At 34.0% G+C, this 20,158-nt stretch overlaps 4 protein-coding genes across 14 annotated transcripts; 2 read left to right on the top strand and 2 right to left on the bottom strand.

Moving 5' to 3' along the window:
* Nucleotides 1-3,425: 3,425 nt before the first annotated feature.
* pea (ATP-dependent RNA helicase pea) lies at nucleotides 3,426-8,279 on the top strand. 3 transcript variants are annotated; one of them, XM_076541740.1, is made up of 12 exons: nucleotides 3,426-3,635; nucleotides 3,781-3,896; nucleotides 4,009-4,094; nucleotides 4,165-4,920; nucleotides 4,987-5,228; nucleotides 5,312-5,616; nucleotides 5,699-6,128; nucleotides 6,192-6,941; nucleotides 7,009-7,341; nucleotides 7,414-7,617; nucleotides 7,702-7,882; nucleotides 7,953-8,279. In XM_076541740.1, exons 2-12 carry the CDS (start codon nucleotides 3,803-3,805, stop codon nucleotides 8,172-8,174), a joined length of 3,603 nt encoding a protein of 1,200 aa, XP_076397855.1. In that variant the 5' UTR covers nucleotides 3,426-3,635; nucleotides 3,781-3,802; the 3' UTR covers nucleotides 8,175-8,279. The 3 variants fall into 3 exon arrangements, with proteins under 3 accessions (XP_076397855.1, XP_003702560.1, XP_012138757.1); XM_003702512.3 differs by having other exon boundaries at nucleotides 3,427-3,635; nucleotides 3,705-3,896; XM_012283367.2 differs by lacking the exon at nucleotides 3,426-3,635 and having other exon boundaries at nucleotides 3,861-3,925.
* Nucleotides 8,280-8,781: 502 nt separating this feature from the next.
* LOC100883171 (dnaJ homolog subfamily C member 1) lies at nucleotides 8,782-11,497 on the bottom strand. Its single transcript, XM_003702511.3, has 7 exons — nucleotides 10,832-11,497; nucleotides 10,652-10,753; nucleotides 10,361-10,579; nucleotides 10,043-10,287; nucleotides 9,666-9,960; nucleotides 9,378-9,596; nucleotides 8,782-9,305 (listed from the first exon to the last, which is right to left on the bottom strand). Exons 1-7 carry the CDS (start codon nucleotides 10,979-10,981, stop codon nucleotides 9,240-9,242), a joined length of 1,296 nt encoding a protein of 431 aa, XP_003702559.1. The 5' UTR covers nucleotides 10,982-11,497; the 3' UTR covers nucleotides 8,782-9,239.
* Nucleotides 11,498-11,687: 190 nt separating this feature from the next.
* On the top strand, nucleotides 11,688-16,766 carry LOC100883059 (leucine-rich repeat flightless-interacting protein 2). 9 transcript variants are annotated; one of them, XM_012283360.2, is made up of 9 exons: nucleotides 11,688-12,011; nucleotides 12,896-13,076; nucleotides 13,610-13,736; nucleotides 13,813-13,952; nucleotides 14,112-14,375; nucleotides 14,452-14,593; nucleotides 14,664-14,789; nucleotides 14,877-15,091; nucleotides 15,181-16,766. In XM_012283360.2, exons 2-9 carry the CDS (start codon nucleotides 12,993-12,995, stop codon nucleotides 15,289-15,291), a joined length of 1,209 nt encoding a protein of 402 aa, XP_012138750.1. In that variant the 5' UTR covers nucleotides 11,688-12,011; nucleotides 12,896-12,992; the 3' UTR covers nucleotides 15,292-16,766. The 9 variants fall into 9 exon arrangements, with proteins under 9 accessions (XP_012138750.1, XP_012138748.1, XP_012138754.1 ...); XM_012283358.2 differs by having other exon boundaries at nucleotides 11,688-12,098; XM_012283361.2 differs by lacking the exon at nucleotides 11,688-12,011 and adding an exon at nucleotides 12,117-12,231.
* Nucleotides 16,767-17,170: 404 nt separating this feature from the next.
* Nucleotides 17,171-19,841, bottom strand: LOC100880188 (targeting protein for Xklp2-A). Its single transcript, XM_012283357.2, has 2 exons — nucleotides 19,683-19,841; nucleotides 17,171-19,574 (listed from the first exon to the last, which is right to left on the bottom strand). The coding sequence occupies exon 2, from the start codon at nucleotides 19,492-19,494 to the stop codon at nucleotides 17,335-17,337; it is 2,160 nt and encodes a 719-aa protein (XP_012138747.2). The 5' UTR covers nucleotides 19,495-19,574; nucleotides 19,683-19,841; the 3' UTR covers nucleotides 17,171-17,334.
* Nucleotides 19,842-20,158: the final 317 nt, after the last annotated feature.

The following is a 20,158-nucleotide window of genomic DNA, read 5'->3' as shown; positions in this document are numbered from 1 at the left end:
TGCGAATCAGCTGAAATTGTTCAATGAGCTTAGTTGAAAATTTGCAAGACAGACTCGCATCGCCGTCAGCAACCGCGAGTCATGCCAGGAGGGGAAAAAAGAGATAAAAAAAATCGCATTTCACCATGCACACATTGACGTAGATTTCATCCTCTTTCTCCCTGATACAACCTCCTTCTCCGACTGTAGGATCTGTTGCGCTCAGCAACAGATGCGAGGGTGATCTTTTTTAAACGGGTCAACCGCGCTACGCGCGTACGCCTTTTCTCTATATCCATTCGTCCGACAAGATGATGTGTCCTGAAATGGTGCAGACACGGTAATTACAACGACCAATTTTCGGGTCCGCGAAAATAATCGGGGCCAAGCTGAATACAGTCGTTTTACTTCATCAAGACATAACATATAAGAGGCAAATTTATGAGCAGGTCTAAATTAACTTCTCATAAACCTAACATTCGCCTCCTGCCAAATTTGTTAACCGCGGAGATTAGTTTAAGTGAAGAGAGAGATGGAGAACCGAATCTGCGAGGCATTTCATGTCAAGTTCAAATGGAAGATAAATCTCCATTCAATCACTCTGGTAATGAGGCGATTGATTACAAGAAGCATTCAGCATAGTATCAATTCATTCTATATTGAAATAACTCTGATCTTGAGAATGAGGTTAAAAAAGATTAATGTAAAAATATATGTCAACGTAACTATTAAAAAAAAAATGACGCGATTAGAAAAAGCATGATTAACGATTTGAGTAAAGCAAAGTGCACCAGCGGACGTAGTAGGCTTCTTTCAAGAAAATGTAGCTGGAAAAAGGCAACACTACTTGCTAGATTTTGATTGACAAACTTTTGAATTAAAGAATTTTTTAATTCTGGGTTTTGGTAACTTGACAACTTTGGTAACTACATTTACTGTTAGTCAAAAGAAGCCCCATCGCGCCGGAATGTACATTCGACCATTCGCGAACGGGTGGAAATCTGAAGAGGACGTATTCATCGGCAAGGATCACGTCGCGAATATAAACCGATCTGACTGACTCAGGAAAAATGTCCAAATAAATTTGCTGAATACAAAGTAAACTATGGAACAATTTATAGTCTGACAGCTGGATTTCTTGATCCCGCGTGTGTATGTGCCCTTCGGCAGTTTTTAGACGCCGCTCAATTCCTTTTATTTGATCGGAAGACCGTCTATTTTCAGTTCTAGCTGTGTATGCTCTCTCCCACTCTCTTTTTCTCTCTTCATCACGCTTTTTCTTTTACATAACCGCACATAATGAATTGCACTCGCGTCACGTCCATCCTGACTTATGCTTATACTTGACCTGTAATAAATTGTATTTGGTTTAGTTGCATTGGGGATTAATGACGATTTATGTCCATAAATTAAGTAGATTTATTCTAAGGCTACACTAAATTTGGACTTATAGTGAATTAAAAACATCTGCTTCATGATTTTGATCACCATGCTCAATTTAGAAATGTAGCAAAGTGGCTTTACTAAGCTGCTTATATCAGATCATATTTGTTATTTATGTCTATTCTAGGTGCTTAGTTAAATCCATTTATTTACTTATGAGTCATAATGGATTTGTGTTAAAATTAAATTGATTTATATTCTCAATTGTGTTGGACATAGTAAGTTAATATTCATGAATTGCATCTATTTTGATTTCAAATTTAATCTTACATAATTGATGTGTATTAATATTTAATTTATATTTGACTAGTATAGCCAATATATAAAGTTGATACTTATGAATTATACTTGCTATGACTTTAAATTTAATATCACATAATATGTATAATTAATACTTATCAATTACAGTTGTTGTAACTTTAGTTTTAATCTTATGTAACTTATGTACTTTTATATCCAGTTATGTTCAATTAATATTTTAAACATTTGCATTAATTCCTATAAAGTATACTTGTTTAATTTCAAACTTAATATTCTACTGATGTACTAGATTATATGTGATACATGATTAATATACATTAACTTAAATTGCAAATTCATAGTTGTACACATTGATATACTTACAATAAAATTAATTCATTTTACATGTGTATGTGAAGTCACACATAACCTATATGCATAGGACATTATTAACATTATGTACAATACGACTATAATAAATTACAAGGCATATACAAGAATATTATTATACCAGAAACAATTACATTGTCAAAAGAATATAACCTTACCTAATTGCGATCAATTTCTAGTATTTTTGTTTCCCTCCATTAAATCATGTCTATTTTATCGGTATCTGTTTCCTGCTTTTATTACATACAAACATGTATATGCTGAACATCGTTCTCTTTAAGTGTAAGCCTACTCTCAGAACGGTCGAACGAAAGAACTGAAACTCGGACGGGAACCCTGAAATGTGCGGTAAACTGTAAGTTTCGCTCTTTTTGATATAGCGAAGAAAACAATGGAAATTCGTGAATATTCAACGCAAAAACAACTCCTCTGTATGTTTATTGAATCCTCTGACCAGAAGATGAATAGTTAGATTACCTGAAACTTCCGGTTCTCGATTAAAAATGCATTCATAGCATCAAAGTAACTGAATAATTTATATAAATCTTTTATTAACTTGATAAAGTTTATACTGGCATCAAATAAAAATGAAAGATTACAATTAAGTTATTTGAGAATAATAAAAAGATTTGATTTTACTTCGTTCATTTCTGGTCACTCGTTTCCCTCCAAAAGTTTTCAAATTACGTGCCTCAACGTAACTTTCCGATGCAAGCACGATGAACATGAATTTCTAAAAATTCGAAGAGGTCCATGTATTTTTTCATGATTATTTATATAACAAACAATTATACATTAATTTGGATAGTAACTGTCTTATTAATAAGAAATAATGCTAAACATTAAAAGGAAATATCTCTCAATTTGGCAGACCAACTTCAAACACTCACCTCTCCTGAAGAAACCGGAAATGATTACTTCCGGATGTGAAAACTGAAGAGATCAGTAAACTATTTTAATGATAATTACAATTAGCATTTGATACATGAAACTAGTGTATGTTAATGAATAAAATCGAATGATTTAAAAAGTGAAAATATTTTATAACTATTGCTTTATATATTTTTTAATTTTATATCGAAGTGTGCTTTGAAAATAGTACCGCCAGCGTCATCTGGCAATGAACAAGGAGACTAACGATTCGAACCTTTTTTTTCTATATTAGAGACATTTAGTTTCAGAAATTGAAAACATATTATTTTTAAAATAGTTCTTCTTGTTATACATAAAGAACTTTACAAATAAACATACAAGAACATTCAATTCTTTTGCGATTCAATTCGATATGTTTCAACTTCACTAGATGGCACTAATGGTGTCATTTTTTAAGACCACCATCAATCGATAAAGCAGGATATGATACAAAAATGATAATCTCAAGTCGTGCAACATAAAAATGCATCACATCAATGGTTTATCTTATACCTTGTTTGTGCCTATACCTATACATGTGTATTTCGTTTGCAGTAAAGTGCATAAACTTCAAGAATTCATGCTGTTTTTGATAATATGTATGACTGGTATTGAATTTTGAAATATTCATTGCATACAGCATGATGAAGACATGATGTAATAAATCATCCGTACGTATATATATAAATAAAATATTAGCTGCTAAAGTGAATATTAATTTAATGTATGTATTAATTTAGATTTGTTAATTATATATCCATCAAAGACTACATTTTAGTCAATGCATACACTACTATAAAAACCGTGTTTCTATAGTTATTTCACAAAAACTGTAAAAATGGATGAGGTTGCAAAGCTAGAACACTTGTCACTGGTTTCAAAAATTTGTACAGAGTTGGAGAATCATTTAGGATTGAACGACAAAGATTTGGGTAAGTTGTTTAACGTAATCAATGTTAATGTACGTATAACCTATCCATTAGCTTCTGTTTACTGAGGTTATGTTCCATTCCTCATTTTGGTAACTAATTATTTGTTTTATAGCTGAATTCATAATTCACTTGGCAGAGAAGAATAATACCTTTGATAAGTTCAAGAAGGTGCTGATTGAAAATGGTGCTGAATTTTCAGTAAGTAATTCATTGAGTTCCATGCATTCACCTTTCCGATACATATTATATTTTTCTATTACTTCCTTAGGAATCCTTCATGGCTAATTTGTTGAGAATAATACAACATATGAAGCCTTCTAAGCAAGCTCAGGAGAAGATTTTAAAATCTACATCAAAGCAAGATGAGCTGGCACAAAAGTTTCCTGCTCTGGCTATGCCAAATGAAGAACCACCACCGGTGGAAAACAACGAGCTTAAAGATGATGATATAGTCAGCAGTGCCATGGCAAGTTTAGAAGAATTGGCTCCATCAAAAAAGTCTACCGATAACAAAAAGGATAATCCACCAACAGAAAATAATGATAAAAAAAGCAAACATTCTAGAAGGAGTAGGTCAAAAGAAAGAAGAAGACACAGATCCCGTTCGTCTAATCGTAAAGACAAAAGGCACAGGTCTAGATCTCGTTCAAGATCGCGAGATCGTTCAAGGTCTAGGGACAGACGACGTCGTAGATCAAGAGATCGTAGGATATCAAGATCAAGGGATAGAAAATCTCGTGATCATAGAGATAAACATTTCGGCAGACATGGATCTGATAGATCTAGATCGCGGTCCATAGAAGAAATTTCAATGGACCCAGAAGTGGGCAAAATCTACTCTGGGAAGGTTGCGAATATCGTACCGTTCGGCTGCTTTGTTCAGTTAGAAGGCCTCAAACGTAGATGGGAAGGGCTAGTACACATTTCACAATTAAGAAGAGAAGGACGAGTTGCAAATGCAAGCGACGTTGTTTCAAGGGGACAAAAAGTTCTAGTAAAGGTTCTCAATATTGGTGGACAAAAGGTATAAAGAAATGAAAACAAGTAGTAATCATTTTTAACTTGATTAATTAACAATAAATCTTTGTAGGTTTCTTTAAGTATGAAGGATGTTGACCAGGAAACAGGCAGAGATCTAAATCCTGTTGTAGCTGTACCTAAGCCAGAAGAAGATGAAAAGCATTTACGAAATCCTGACAGACCCACGTCATTGTTGGAACTTCAAGGTAATTGGGATGAGGATGAAACGTATTCCAGAAAACGGGTACAAAGGTTGTCGTCTCCGGAAAAGTGGGAGATCAAACAAATGCTTGCCGCGTCCTGTATCGATAGGTATTATCACTATTAAAAATGACAAAATATTTATTTTTATAATATGCTGACTTTATTAAGTAATTTCTTTTTGAAAAATATAGGAGCGAACTGCCAGAATTTGACATGGAAACTGGAATTCTTCCTCGTGAAGATGATGAAGAAGAAGACGTAGAGATTGAGTTAGTAGAGGAAGAACCACCGTTCTTACACGGTCACGGAAGAGCACTTGGAGACTTAAGTCCCGTTCGTATAGTCAAGAATCCTGATGGTTCTTTGGCTCAAGCTGCTATGATGCAAAGTGCACTTGCAAAAGAAAGGAGGGAACAGAAAATGTTACAAAGAGAGCAAGAAATGGATTCCGTTCCTACTGGTCTCAACAAAAATTGGATTGATCCTTTACCGGAAGGTAATAAATGTTTTTTACTATTTTACAATTTACTGTATTCCTCGTGATATTCGGAGCGGATAATCGTTATGCTTGCTTGCAGCTGAAAGCAGGACACTGGCAGCAAACATGCGGGGAATTGGTCTTCAAACTCAAGATCTACCCGAATGGAAAAAGCACGTAATAGGCGGAAAGAAATCATCCTTTGGAAAGAAAACTAATTTGACTCTCCTTGAGCAACGACAAAGCTTACCAATCTACAAATTGAGAGACGATTTAGTTAAAGCTGTGACAGACAACCAGATCTTAATCGTAATTGGAGAAACAGGATCAGGAAAAACAACACAGATTACGCAGTATCTAGCTGAAGCAGGATTCACGGCTCGTGGAAAGATTGGATGCACGCAACCCAGAAGAGTGGCTGCTATGTCCGTTGCCAAAAGGGTAGCAGAAGAATTTGGTTGTCGTTTAGGACAGGAAGTAGGCTACACGATACGTTTTGAAGACTGTACTGGACCAGAGACTAATATAAAGTACGTAACTTATTTTGCAATGTAATTTATATCAAATATTAATACCAATATTTATTTTTTTAGGTACATGACTGACGGTATGTTGCTTCGAGAATGTCTCATGGATTTAGATTTAAAGACGTACTCCGTGATAATGTTGGACGAGGCACACGAACGTACCATTCATACGGATGTTCTTTTTGGATTGCTAAAACAAGCTGTCGGAAGACGACCAGATCTGAAATTAATCGTAACAAGTGCTACTTTAGACGCTGTCAAATTTTCGCAATACTTTTTCGAAGCGCCTATTTTTACTATTCCTGGAAGGACGTTCGAAGTTGAAGTAATGTACACGAAAGAACCTGAAACGGATTATCTAGACGCTGCACTAATTACAGTAATGCAAATACATTTACGAGAACCGCCAGGAGATATATTGCTGTTTTTGACTGGTCAAGAGGAAATCGACACAGCTTGCGAAATTTTGTACGAACGTATGAAGTCTTTGGGTCCTGATGTGCCTGAATTGATCATCTTGCCAGTATACTCTGCACTTCCTTCAGAAATGCAAACCAGAATATTTGAACCAGCTCCTCCTGGTTCGAGAAAAGTTGTCATAGCTACGAACATAGCGGAAACGAGTTTGACCATAGATGGAATCTATTACGTGGTCGATCCAGGTTTCGTCAAACAAAAAGTATATAATTCAAAGACAGGAATGGACAGTTTAATAGTGACACCGATAAGTCAGGCTGCAGCAAAGCAGAGAGCAGGCAGAGCTGGTAGAACTGGCCCAGGAAAATGCTACAGGCTTTATACTGAAAGGGCTTACAGGTACTTATTGCTAAACGTAATGAAATAGGTAAATTATAAACGTACATATGTATTTTTTCTTCTTCAGAGATGAAATGTTGCCAACACCAGTTCCAGAAATTCAGCGTACCAATTTAGCAACTACTGTATTACAGCTGAAAACAATGGGCATCAACGATCTCCTGCATTTTGATTTTATGGACGCCCCGCCTGTTGAATCGTTAATTATGGCTTTGGAATCTTTGCATAGTTTAAGTGCATTAGACAACGAAGGTCTTTTAACAAGATTAGGAAGACGAATGGCAGAATTTCCTTTGGAACCCAATTTATCGAAAATGCTGATTATGAGTGTGCACCTTCAATGTTCTGATGAAATACTGACCATAGTCAGCATGTTATCCGTTCAGAATGTTTTTTATAGGTAAGGAAGTCATTTTACATAAAAGTATCTTTTCACTAATCCATAAGGTGTACTTAATTATTGCATTTTCAGGCCAAAAGATAAGCAAGCATTAGCAGATCAGAAGAAAGCGAAGTTCAATCAACCTGAGGGTGATCATTTGACTTTGCTCGCAGTTTATAATTCATGGAGGAATAATAAATTTAGCAATGCATGGTGCTACGAAAATTTTGTGCAAATCAGAACGTTAAAACGTGCCCAAGATGTTCGTAAACAGCTCTTAGGTATAATGGACAGGTAATTATTATGATATATGTAATTGTAAGCTATGAATGTATTCTATTATAATCCGGGTTACAATAATTGTATTTCACTTATCAGGCACAAATTGGATGTAGTATCTGCTGGTAAAAATACAGTGAGAATTCAAAAAGCTGTATGCTCGGGTTTCTTTAGAAATGCTGCAAAGAAAGATCCACAGGAAGGTTACAGGACTCTAGTGGATAGCCAGGTTGTCTATATTCATCCAAGTAGTGCATTATTTAACAGACAACCTGAATGGGTAAGTTAAATATTACAGATATGAACATAAAGAAAGAAACATAAATAAATTCTCTTTTTATCTATCGTAGGTTATTTATCATGAATTAGTACAAACAACAAAAGAATACATGAGGGAGGTGACAACCATTGATCCAAAATGGTTAGTAGAATTTGCTCCTGCGTTCTTCAAGTTTAGTGACCCAACTAAACTCAGCAAGTTCAAAAAGAATCAACGACTCGAGCCACTTTATAACAAATATGAAGAGCCAAATGCTTGGCGAATATCAAGAGTTCGTAGAAGACGTAATTAAGAAGTTTATTATACAATCTGTAAATAATTTTGTACAGAATTTCGCATTATTTATGAACTAGTACGAATAAATAGTTCATAGTTAAGTTATGATTTACTGCAGATTCGTTAAAAGCAAAAAAAGAACTTAGAGATTATAGACGTAGTATTTTTGTAACATATAAATTTTTTAAATAATATACTTAATTTTAACGCATAGTTCAAATTGCACAGAACATTCTTTTGACATTTAGCATGTCAATCAATGTATTACTCTACACACATTTACGATTCCTTATTTAGTTAAGATAAATTATTACGTTTCATATATCTGTATATAGAATAATCTTTGGGCAGTAATCGTGTTCATTAGCGACATAAATGCAAATGTATTGCCTTTGAAATACGTATATTAATAATGCAAGAATAAGAACCACTGTTTTATTTGAAAGTATTATGTTTAATCGAATAATTCAACGAATTCTAAAAATATATTAGACGGAATTTTCGTTTGCGATGAGGTATGCAATGATATCAACAAGTACAATAACGTATTATTAAAATCTAACATCAATTATTTTGACATAATTAATTGTATGAGCATTTGTATTATTTACGTACGAAATATGTTAGTAGTTAGAGCAAAATTTTATGTAATGTTCGTTTACAGTACTTTTTACAATTTCAGAAACTAAAGTACATATTTTATCGGATAAATAATATTAATAAAAGCAGAGTATCAGTCTCAAAGAGCAGGAAAGTATTTAATTATTACATTTTATCAGTCTTTTCCTCTTAATTAATTATTAAATTTATTAAATAAATACATTCTCCACAAACATTTAATAATAAAATGATGTAGGAGCAATATTCCTTCTCGCGTATAAAGTTCTCTTTTATCGTTCTTAATGCATCATATTTAATCTTCGTCTCTATGTAAGAGAATCTTTCGGACATCTGTAATTCATCCGTATTATAAATGTACAACAGCCGTGAAATATGTATCTTTATAAGATCGAATACATTTTTTGGACTTGATTGTATGGACTACACGTTTTGTCGAAGGAACAATCTTGTACATGGCAGGCTATTGAACATCTTGCTTCTTTTTTATCAACTCCACCAACTGTCTGTACCTTGCTTGGCACTCATCCTTTAAAATGTATCATAAACTGTAAATACTGTTATCTGAACAAACATGCGTTACAGGGTATTTAAATCGTACCTTTGTTTTCCCTTCAACACAATTTGCAATCTTTTCCCATCGATCGACAGATGCACCTTTGGGATATTTTGTAAGAGCTGCTTCAAGCGCTCTTTGCTGTTCTTGACTCCACTCGCTCATGTTATCCACATTCTCGGCGCGTGTCTTTGTTTTTTTCGGACGTTCTTCCACTACAGTTTCCTCTGTAGATACACCGGGTTTCAACCCTTCATCTTTTATCTGAAAAAGTGATAACATTCATAGGCCCATTCTTTACCAGACTTGATAAATATTTAATACTCTATAAACCTTTTTTGCCATATGAGTAACTTCTGCAACTGTACGGTTCATTGCATCTGCAATCTTATCCCATCTTTCTGGAGTACCACTAGGGTATTTTTTTACAAGTTTAATTAATTCTAAGATATCATCGTCGGTCCATAAGCCGCCAAACACTGCAGGTTTTTGGTAAACATGAATTGTTTGGTCTTTCTTCGATACTTCTTTAATATTATTGCCGCTTCTTTCCTGAGGAGTAAAACCAGGTCTACGTCTCCGCGCCCGAGATACAGGTTCAGGTGGTAATTGTTCAGTTTCTTGTGCTCTAAAACAGGATAGATAAGAATTCTGAACATACTCAACAATAAAATCTATTTGATATCACAGTCATATGTTATTTTACTCACGATGCTTCTTCTTCTTCCTGTTTCTTCCTACGTTTCCTTTCTTCCAAAACACTATACATCATACGTACAACATCAGGAATGGATAATGTAACAGCTATTATCCACCTTGGAAATTGAAATGGAAGAGTATTCCAAATAGTTGGTGTAGGAATTTTCTCCAAAATATCTGCTAAATCTGGCACATCCATTTTACCTTTTTTATTTTTCTTCTGCATTTTCTGCAGTTTACTACCTAATACTTGTTCCTGAAACATGTATAATCATGGTAATATAAAATGTTCAATGCCTCTTTCTAATTCTTAATGATTTTTTACATACATATGTATATCTTTTCTCAAAGTATGCACCCCATGCTACCACATATTGTCCAACTGTAATAATTAAAAATAAAATTATACTTAATTCTAGAAGTCCCATTTTTCGCACATGTCTGTAGTAATATACAGCAGACCGCCAATTTGGCAATCCATTAACAAGAACATTATCATATTTCTGACGTTTTCCAGGATCTTTCAATACATCATACACAGCAACCAGCTAAAAATAAAGACCATTTATATTTGAATGCATAATGAGAATTACTCAAAACTGTACAATGTTAAGTCATACTTTTCTAAATTGTTGCTCTGCATCCTCTGCAGGGTTCTTATCTGGATGTAATTGCAGTGACAATCGTCTGAAAGCTTTCTTGATATCTGAGGCATTTGCTGCCTGAAAAATTTCATTGATACACGTCAGATTATCAATCAATTCTAAGTGAAAAGAATAAAATTAACGAGTGAAACATACCTGTGGAACACCAAGAACCTCATAAAAATTTTGATTAACTTCTTCGACAACGTCGAATACTTCCAACTCCTCATTGTCCCAGGCATTTGTAAATTTGTTTATATCCAAAAAATACAAAAGTCGAAAGACTAACAGTACTGACACTCTCATTTTTTCTTATTCACTATGTATATACAACCATGTCCATCGAGAAATTTATATTTTCGAATCGGGTACGTTCGCTGTTCAAAATCTATACCACAGCCATCGTTTTGATTTGAGAATATTAATTTTCTAAAATGCAGATCAAAATATGTTGAGAAGTCAAATGCCACATCGCAAGTTTCGGTGAGGTTACGTTCGAGAACTTAGGCCGTGCGTATCGGACGCGGCCAACTGCAAATGTGTGTGTGCGTATCTGTTGCATCGAAGTAAAGATTCGTTTTAAAACTGCGACAATGTATCGCCAAATTAGAACCAATCTCTACTATTATCGACTGAATTTTCCAATCGATGAAATGTCATCTTGATTATTCAAATTCTCCCGTGTATGATTTCTTTGGCGCGCTACCTCATTCCAAATTATGTTTGATATGGTAATAGACGTCAATATACTTCTTAACTTTTTAATGACATTTAAATTTGATTATGCAAATACGCGTACATTCTATGCGCACACGCATTCGCATAAGAAACAAGATCAAAATTATCGTGCACACTACTCGAAGCAGGGCAAGGTAACAATAACATAGCAACTGAAGGAAAGACCGAACAACGTTTAGACTGATAAATTAATGGCATCAAAAGTACATGTACGAAAATCTTTGTAGGTGGATACGTTTTGCAAAAGATTGTATTGCCGATGCGATTTCCGACAGTGTTGCGTGCCTAGTCCACAGATGACTCCACCAATTTCGGTTATTTGAGGCGCGGCGGCGCACAGTGTATTTTTGCATTCGCATGCATCACCGTCCTGGCTATTTCATCGAAAAATGTGTCTTCCGCTATATTTAAGTGCGACTACACGCACTGTTTTTCCAAGCTTTTGTCTCTAGGGAATCACGTTGATCGTGTCGCGCGAACGTTTTTCGTTATATCGAGAAATTCCATGGACCCGTGATCGACTAAACGGAAACCGCATCGTTAATTCTCCGCCGCAGATGGTCATCGTGGCGAACTACTCATCCGATTTCCATTGATTGTATTTATAGTGTCTCTCCAGTTTATTTTTGCATGCGGTTCCTTTGAAAAAATGCACCTATCCGCTGGCTGACAGCGTTCTTACATCGTAAGTCTTTTAACGGTGGGAAAACTAAAAGAAAAAAAATTGATGATACAGTAAGGTCTTATTTGCATGTATTCGGCTGTAATGTGTGGGTGTGCGAGTCTATTAAATATATATCATCGAACGTACGACTCTGGTACCTTTTATTTCTCTTGTATTCTAAATTCGCATATATTCGTGTTGTCTCATGAGTAAACGCGTTATTCCGTGGAAATCGTTGACGCGTTATGGTACACGGAGCAAACACATAATTAGACTACACCACGGAGATGTTATTCTTAGCGTGAAAACGTTGTAACGTTAGAACTTCGGAGACCGTTTTTACCTGTGCTAAATTCTTTTACTCTTCTATTTCAATAACGCTTTCACGTGTCGCCGGGTATTGTCAACCTATAAGTGCTAGAAAAGTATGAAACTTCTTAGCTTACTTTTAGAGTCCTTCAACCTTACACCTTTTCAAAATTATGCAAATTATTGTTAATTCTCATTATGAAAACAAAAGATTAAACTTTTTGTTGAAGTTAAAATATTCAAATGTGACTCTATCTCTATTGCATAACGTGTTATCAGCGTCCCCTATTACACTTAAAGTGCTTTTTGTAACAGAAGTTTAGTAACTGTATTCATGTTTCCAACGATGCTTTTATGTTTATACCTTGCCATGTTCCTAAAGCTTTATACACTATAAACATCATTTACTGACTCATATAATATATTCATTTATTCATGGTACCATATTAACAGCTTAAAGATATGCTCGCAAAGTTCTAGCTCTAGCAAATATCCCCTTTGTCCTTTAGTGTGGTGGTTTGTCTTCTTGTACGGTGAGGGACGTGGATCTGCCTAGCTGTTGCTGATATTCGAGAGAGAAACGTGCGTTAAAAAGCTGAATAAGACATGGAGTCTGCTATAACTGGACGTAGACGGACAACGGCACGACATTCTGCAGAGGATCAGGCTCTCGATCAGATTGCTAAGGAGGTATGGCTTGGTCATTTTATAACTACATGACACAGAATTGTTAAAGAAAGTGATTTGTTATTTTTAGCCACTAAAGAATAATCAATTTTGTGTTAAATGTACAAATGTTTATTGCTTGATATTGCATTTTGTTCTAATAGGAAAAGAAAACAAATAAATGTTGCTATATGTGTGCTTGACCTTGGTTGCTTACATGTATGCATGGTATGTTAGGTGGGGATTCATATCTTTCATGATAAGTTTATCTTTAAATAAGAATTCGATGCATTGTACATACTACATGACATGATTATCGTTGCAACTGATATTTTACCTTTTAATTCCAACTAAACAACATAAAGTAAGTATTTGTTAATGTAAAGTATCGTTGAATCTTATGCATACATACATTGTTTTCATGAGAATCTTAACAGATTTGATTTGTTAATGCATTTATAAGAGTGTTTATATATCATGCGTCAATGTGTTAATAATAAATTGAATGTCAAAATATGTTTTTGGTAACAGGATGGATTTTCCATACGTACTTTCAGGCAGAAGCTAGATTAGCTGCTAGAAGACAAGCAAGGGCGGAAGCAAGAGAAATACGAATGCGCGAATTAGAGAGACAACAGAAAGAAGCGGAGGAGAATGCAGATAGGGTTTATGATATGTGTGCAGGTATATTATTTTGGTATTGATAATGCACTTATAGAAATGTCTTAACAACAAAGTATTCCGCATTTTAATTTTTTAGCCGACGTGAATAGAACGATGAGAGTGACTCCTGATTCCGTGAGGACGTCGCGCCTCCTTACAAATTCTAATAATTTTCAATCCAGTCGTAGATCCTCTGAAGATTCCTTGGAAGACGCTGGCCTAAGCAGAGATCTCAGGGTATTATTTCTTATTTGATGTTATTGCTTATTAGTGACTCGACGTAATTCATGCGCATGAAGTTTCGCGCACAATAAAGTTGCGTCTGGGCACTAACAAGTTAAGAGAACTAACATTTATATAAAAATATGGAAATGTTTGTTCATATTTTCTTTGTAGTTAGAGTTGAAGGAATTTGAGGAGAAGTTTAGAAAAGCAATGATAGCGAATGCTCAGTTAGACAATGAAAAGTCTTCTTATGCTTATCAAGTTGATCTACTAAAAGATAAATTAGAGGAATTAGAAGAAACAGTGGCACAACTTCGCAGAGAACTAAGGGAGAAAAATCGGGAATCTGAACAATTGAAGAGAGTCAGTCAAAGATTGAAAGACGAATTAGATATATGTCATGCACAATTAGTAGAAAGAGATACGCTTATACAAGTAAGCACACATCAAATACGAACGGTATCACGTAGTTACTTCGATATTTTAATACTAAAAAATAACATTACTTCAGGAAAATGGTTTAGTTATTATTGATGATGAAGAAAGTGAAAATGAAGATAATGATATTGAAAACGGACCACGTCCAAGACGAAGAGTACTAGTCAGTACAGAAGCAGCAGAATTATTGCAAAATGCTGGAAAGGGTTCGTTAGGTACGTAATTATAAAAAGTCTATTCGTTTCCTTTTTCGAAAAAATAACAAACTCATCTTTTCAATTACAGACGTACGGCTGCGGAAATTTGCTTCTGAAAAGAAAGAATTGCAAGATGAGATACGGCATTTAAGATTGGAATTAGAGGAGACACGAAATCGTATTAGGTCCGAAAAATCGCCCGGTTCAGTATTAGGTTCATATTTATGCAGTACAAGTATTCTTTCAAGCAAAGATGAAATTGACTTCTTTTCATTTAATTATTATGTTTTATTTTCAACAGGTTGTTTATCAGATTCTGAAGACGTGCAACGAGAAGCTAATAAACTTCTGGCTGATTACAAGTTCAAGTTACAAAAAGCAGAGCAAGATATGTCTACTTTACAAGCCACGGTAGCCAGGCTAGAAAGTCAAGTGATACGTTACAAGTCAGCGGCAGAAGCCTCTGAAAAAGCAGAAGACGAATTAAAAGTTGAAAAGAGAAAATTACAAAGAGAAGTAAGAACCAATATTTCTATCGTTAGCTTTTAGATTTCTCTGTTTGGATAATATTTCAGAGTGTGTTATAAAATATTTCATTTTGATAGGTCAGAGAAACACAGGGCCGTGTAGAAGAATTAGAAACAGCGAATTCTCATTTGCAAAGGAGATTAGACAAACTTAAAAATGCAAAGTCTGCTCTATTGAAGGAGCTTTGACGGGACGATTTCTTGGGATCTGTACAATGAGTCTGCCATTTTCTTCTATTCTGCAAAACCCGTGTGCCGATGTTGCCTCGACATAAATATTACTTAATACATTGAATATAATTTATACGAATGAAACGTGCATAGTATCGTTACGCGACTTTACATGATTTTAATTGATTTTTATGTACAATACTAAACAAGTATGATGTCCTAAAATGGTCACTCGTAAACGGCTTTTTGGGAACTCATATTTGCCTAATATACGGCACCTAAACTGCTGTAAAAGGAAGTCGTTGCTTTGTATTCAACGACAATATATTCGACACTAACCACTTTGCATTTTTTGATAAAAAAGAGGAGAGAATAATCTTCTAAATGCATTTTAGCAGCGAGGTTTTCATCAATTCGTGAGCAGTTATGGAGTCGATTTATAATTTGTACATTATTTGAAGTAAAAAGCTCACTCGTATGTCATAAATATACGGATGGTTTTCCAATGTCTTTTACGAGGCAATACCTTTTATGTTATTTCAGTTTTTATTTGAAAGAAAGGCGATTGTTAGCGGAAGCTCAAGATATTACACTAAAGTATCAACACGAAATAGAAATTGATATTTTATGATGTACGAGTTAGCGACGACATGCGTATGTCGATGAGTGTAATTTGTGTTACATCGAATAATTTATAAATATATTTCTAAAGATACAAGATATTTATAACTTCTACGAGAAATATGTTATAGTTAAAACTAGATTTCGAATGGAAGCAACCGATCTACGATCTTCATTTTTTTACTATCGATGAGGCGAACCAACTAAATTTGATAAACGTTTTTAATTTTATAATGGTATTCATTGTATCTGCGATAAATTAATATCAGAATTTGTATACTGAATGAAACGCATACAATTTTGCTGGAGCCTAATATTTATATAAAATTCTTACTAATCGTATTGCCAGATTCAGTGTTCAACATTTTTAATATAACATTTTACACCTAAATTGTCTCCAGAACTGATACTTTTATTCCCGGACTGATACGAAGTAAAGAAAGTAGATGTATGATAGTGTGCTCTTTGTACATTCGAAATAAATTAAACTATGTTGTTGAAGCTATATAATATTCTTGGTATACAAATTTTTTACACGGGGTGTACAAAAATGTTGGAATTAAACATCAGGAGTATGTAGTACTCGCCAAAAGAAAATGAAGTCTGAGCGAATATGGTATCCAAATATCATTAGTTTTAAAGTTGCCAGATGTCATTAACTCTAAGTCTGTAACCGAATAAGACTATCTAAATCGTATTAAAAAGTCATTAGATTAAGTAAAGCAAACAGTACTAACAGTACGTAGTCTGGAACTATTGACATTTGGACCTATGTTTATTAAGCCTTCCTCGTTTTGATGAGTACTACATTTGACATCAACTTTTTGAACCCCCTGTATATTTTATGTGATATAAAAAAACTGAAGCAACCATTACCGTCTTGTCAGTAGTACCCATATTTAAAAGTAAACAAGGACAGATAATAAGTATAATGACTTTATTTACCTCGTGTTTAGCTGTGCAAACCATTTTCAAAGACATAATAAATCTTTAAATACTTACTTAGCTAAATGAATATAGATTGTTTTTTCATAAAACAAGTTTTATTAAAACAATCTGTATCATATACAAGTGATTTCAATAGATATAGTCAATTAAATAGAAAAGAGAAAGAATAAGTGAAATTATTTTAAATCTGTAAACACCCAAGCTATAATCTGTGTTATAGAAGAGTGAATGTTTTTTTTTTTAAATATTCTTTAGTACAGTACTGTTTGATTTGATTAAACATAGATAAGATAAAAATATATTGTTAATCAAAACTCAAATTGCACCATTCTCTATAAAAATGAGTTTATTGTAATAATATATGTGAATGTTAAAGTATTTACTATATTTCTGTGATATAATTGACATAGTATCATATTTGTTTCACTAAATAGCTACATATAATTAATGCAATTACCAAGTACTTGAAATTAACTCAAAAAATACTTAAAATTAAGAAACACTCCTTAGTTTGTTTCTATTTGCACACGCAGGACCTCGTGGACTGACTGGAAGTTTAGTTGATTTTAAAATGTTTAAGGGCTTATATACTGGCATTGGTTTGGCTTTTATTTCCGTCATTTTGCGTAGTTCGGCCCGTTCCATTTTTTCTTTCAATAATTTGCTCTTTTCTTCCTCTTCTTTCTTCGCTTTTAGTTCCTGCTCCTTTTTCTTCAATTTCTCGTCAAACTCATTTCGTTCTTTTGCTCTTTTATCGGTATTTAATTCAAACTTCGTTCTTTGAATAATTTTTGGCTTTTCATTTTTAACATGTACAGCACTGTTTCGTTTTATAGTGTTTATAGCTTGTTTTTTATCAGATTCATGAACATATTGTTTTACATCTTTTTTTTTTGCGTTAACAGAAGTAGTAGTAGTAATTACATTAGGTTGTTTGTTTTCCTGATCAACGCAACTTTTAGTTTGCTTGGTTATCAGTTTTTTTAAATTGCTTGTACCTTTTTCCTTGCCCTGAATATTTTCTTTAGACAAACCATGTACCAGTACAGGTTTAAAAATCGGTGCAGGATTGGCATGAAACGCAGGAATTTCTTTGTTTTGTCCCTGCATATTTTTAACAAGTTCTTCTTTCTTTTTAGCAAGTGATTTATCTCTCTCCGCAAAACTAAACGGACATGGAACTATTCGTTTCTTTTCACTCTGTTCTTTAACTGTATTTGTTATTTTCGTAAATTTGGGGGCAGGCCTTGCATGAAATTCGGTCTTAATTTTGTTAGTCTCTTGAACATGCAAATTCTTTAATTTTTCTTCCTTCTTCATTTCATACTGTTTATTGCGTGTTATAAAACTGCTTGGTAAAGTGTTTGTAACATGCTTTACATCCTTGCTAGAAGTCCCAGTACAAGCATTGTCTTTCTTAACAGCAACATTTGTAGCGCTAGTAGAACGAGTAATTGGTGCAGAATTTTTGCAATTATTTTCCTTATTATGAGTAGTAGATTGTGAGTTCAAATGTGACCCTATAGTATGCCGCGTTTTCCTGTTCTGCGTTAAACGAAATTCTTCTGTAACAGTAGGCGGCTTTTTTGCAACCTTTTTCAGTACACAAGGAGCTTTCAAAATATTAACTGGAACAGGATTTGCTTTGATCTGATGCTTTTTCATCTCTTCCAGCTCTAAGTTCTCGCGCTCTTGTTGATTTAAAATAGTAGGCGCTCTTGCTCTTCTCTTACTTCTCAATGGTGGAGAAATTGGATGGGTCAGTTTTAATGGATGTTGCTTCAATTTCATTAAGAAGCCTGCCTTCAAATTTTTATTACTGATAGTACGAAATCTCTGTGGTGTCCCATTTTGAAATTTGGAAACTGCCTCAGCTAAACTTATAAACTGATTGGAACATCGTTTATACTTCATCAGACTTTGTCTACGATATTGACAAGTAAGCACTCTAGGATACGGTTTGCTCAATGAGCGTCGCTTCCCTTTAAATGTATTGAATTGTCTCTTTTGAAACGATAACATTTTGCCAGATAATCTCTCTACTGGATCATTGCTTTCAGTACATTTAGAATCACGATTGCTCTTTAAATCACTTCTATCTTTTGTCAAAGCAGTAGATTGTACATTATTTTTCTTAACATCAACATTGATTTTCTCACTATTTTTTAGGGCAGATTTAATTAGAACTTGACATTTCAAATCTGACATATGAATACCATTTTTAATTTTTTCTGGGACTGTTGTTTTAATTTTATTATCCACCATTGATTTTTTATATGTCGATGTCAGTTCAGTTGTAGATATAGTCCATACCTGATGGTTTTTATTGGGCTTTTTATCTGGTTTCAAACTTACTGATGTACTATTTAGATCTTTTTCTTCGTCCGTCTGCTTTTTATTGGTATGTGGTATAAAGAATGCTACATTGGTACACGTATCTTTAACTGGTTCTAAACTATCCTCGAAGTTTGTTTCAGATATTGAAACTTCTGTCACACTTTTTTTGCTGTGTGGCACACTCAACTGTGGAGGCGACTGAAAATTAATAAGTGGTTTATGCACTTCATGCTCTACTTCAAAGTAATTGTCAGAGAGTACTTGTGGGCTACGGGTTAAATCTGCCCATTGTGGAGCACAACAGTTGTCCATCATATTAAAGAATTATTATTTAATTGCTTAAATAAATGAAATTACAGCAAGCTGTCGTACGGCGAATAATGTCCAAACATAATCTAAAAGAAAACGAAGAAATGAAAAACATACTGTCAAATACATGTAAAGCAGATAAAATTGTTAATGATTGCATTAATATTATATTACTACTTATACATGATGCTTACAAGTTATTTCGTAGATATTTTAAACGTTTATTTAAGAAAGAATATCTTGTTTACTCAATATTTTTCTTCTTCAGAGGCAGAAAAGCTCACGGTCGGTAAATATTTCCGTTGACGAATTCAAGTTTGAAATTTTTGAAGCATTTGCTTGATTGGTTGAAAAGTACGGAAGGCAGAACATAAAAATGAAATATCTCTATGCAATTATATGTATATATAATATGACTCCACTTCCCGATAGATTGCACTAATACGTTCTTTCCGTGTATCTCGAGTTTCGTTTGTATATATTTTATACTCTATGAAAAAGCGTATGCGCAGTTGTGATGATCATGTCACGAAAACTATATATACAGCGGACAAAAGCTTTTGCGATCCCTAATTGTTAATTGCAGTTTGTTCTCTTTATATATTTAAGCATCGAAGGAATAATCGTAAAGAATGAGGTCCAATCCTTTCTTAATTTTGTGCATAAATAC

This window comes from Megachile rotundata, chromosome 16 (assembly GCF_050947335.1).
Source record: "Megachile rotundata isolate GNS110a chromosome 16, iyMegRotu1, whole genome shotgun sequence".
Classification (NCBI taxonomy): Eukaryota; Metazoa; Arthropoda; class Insecta; order Hymenoptera; family Megachilidae; genus Megachile; species Megachile rotundata.
The sequence above is the reverse complement of the archived record's forward strand: the minus strand, read 5'-3'. Positions and strand labels throughout refer to the sequence as shown.

Coding starts and splice junctions, on each gene's coding strand:
- pea (XM_076541740.1), top strand. CDS start 3,803: ATGGATGAGGTTGCAAAGCTAGAACACTTGTCACTGGTTTCAAAAATT. Junction 7,618..7,701: donor CTCTTAGGTATAATGGACAG/GTAATTATTATG, acceptor TTCACTTATCAG/GCACAAATTGGATGTAGTAT. Junction 7,883..7,952: donor TTAACAGACAACCTGAATGG/GTAAGTTAAATA, acceptor TATCTATCGTAG/GTTATTTATCATGAATTAGT.
- LOC100883171 (XM_003702511.3), bottom strand. CDS start 10,981: ATGAGAGTGTCAGTACTGTTAGTCTTTCGACTTTTGTATTTTTTGGAT. Junction 9,597..9,665: donor TTACTCATATGGCAAAAAAG/GTTTATAGAGTA, acceptor TCACTTTTTCAG/ATAAAAGATGAAGGGTTGAA. Junction 9,306..9,377: donor GTGTTGAAGGGAAAACAAAG/GTACGATTTAAA, acceptor TACATTTTAAAG/GATGAGTGCCAAGCAAGGTA.
- LOC100883059 (XM_012283360.2), top strand. CDS start 12,993: ATGGAGTCTGCTATAACTGGACGTAGACGGACAACGGCACGACATTCT. Junction 14,790..14,876: donor ATCGCCCGGTTCAGTATTAG/GTTCATATTTAT, acceptor TATTTTCAACAG/GTTGTTTATCAGATTCTGAA. Junction 15,092..15,180: donor AGAGAAAATTACAAAGAGAA/GTAAGAACCAAT, acceptor TCATTTTGATAG/GTCAGAGAAACACAGGGCCG.
- LOC100880188 (XM_012283357.2), bottom strand. CDS start 19,494: ATGATGGACAACTGTTGTGCTCCACAATGGGCAGATTTAACCCGTAGC.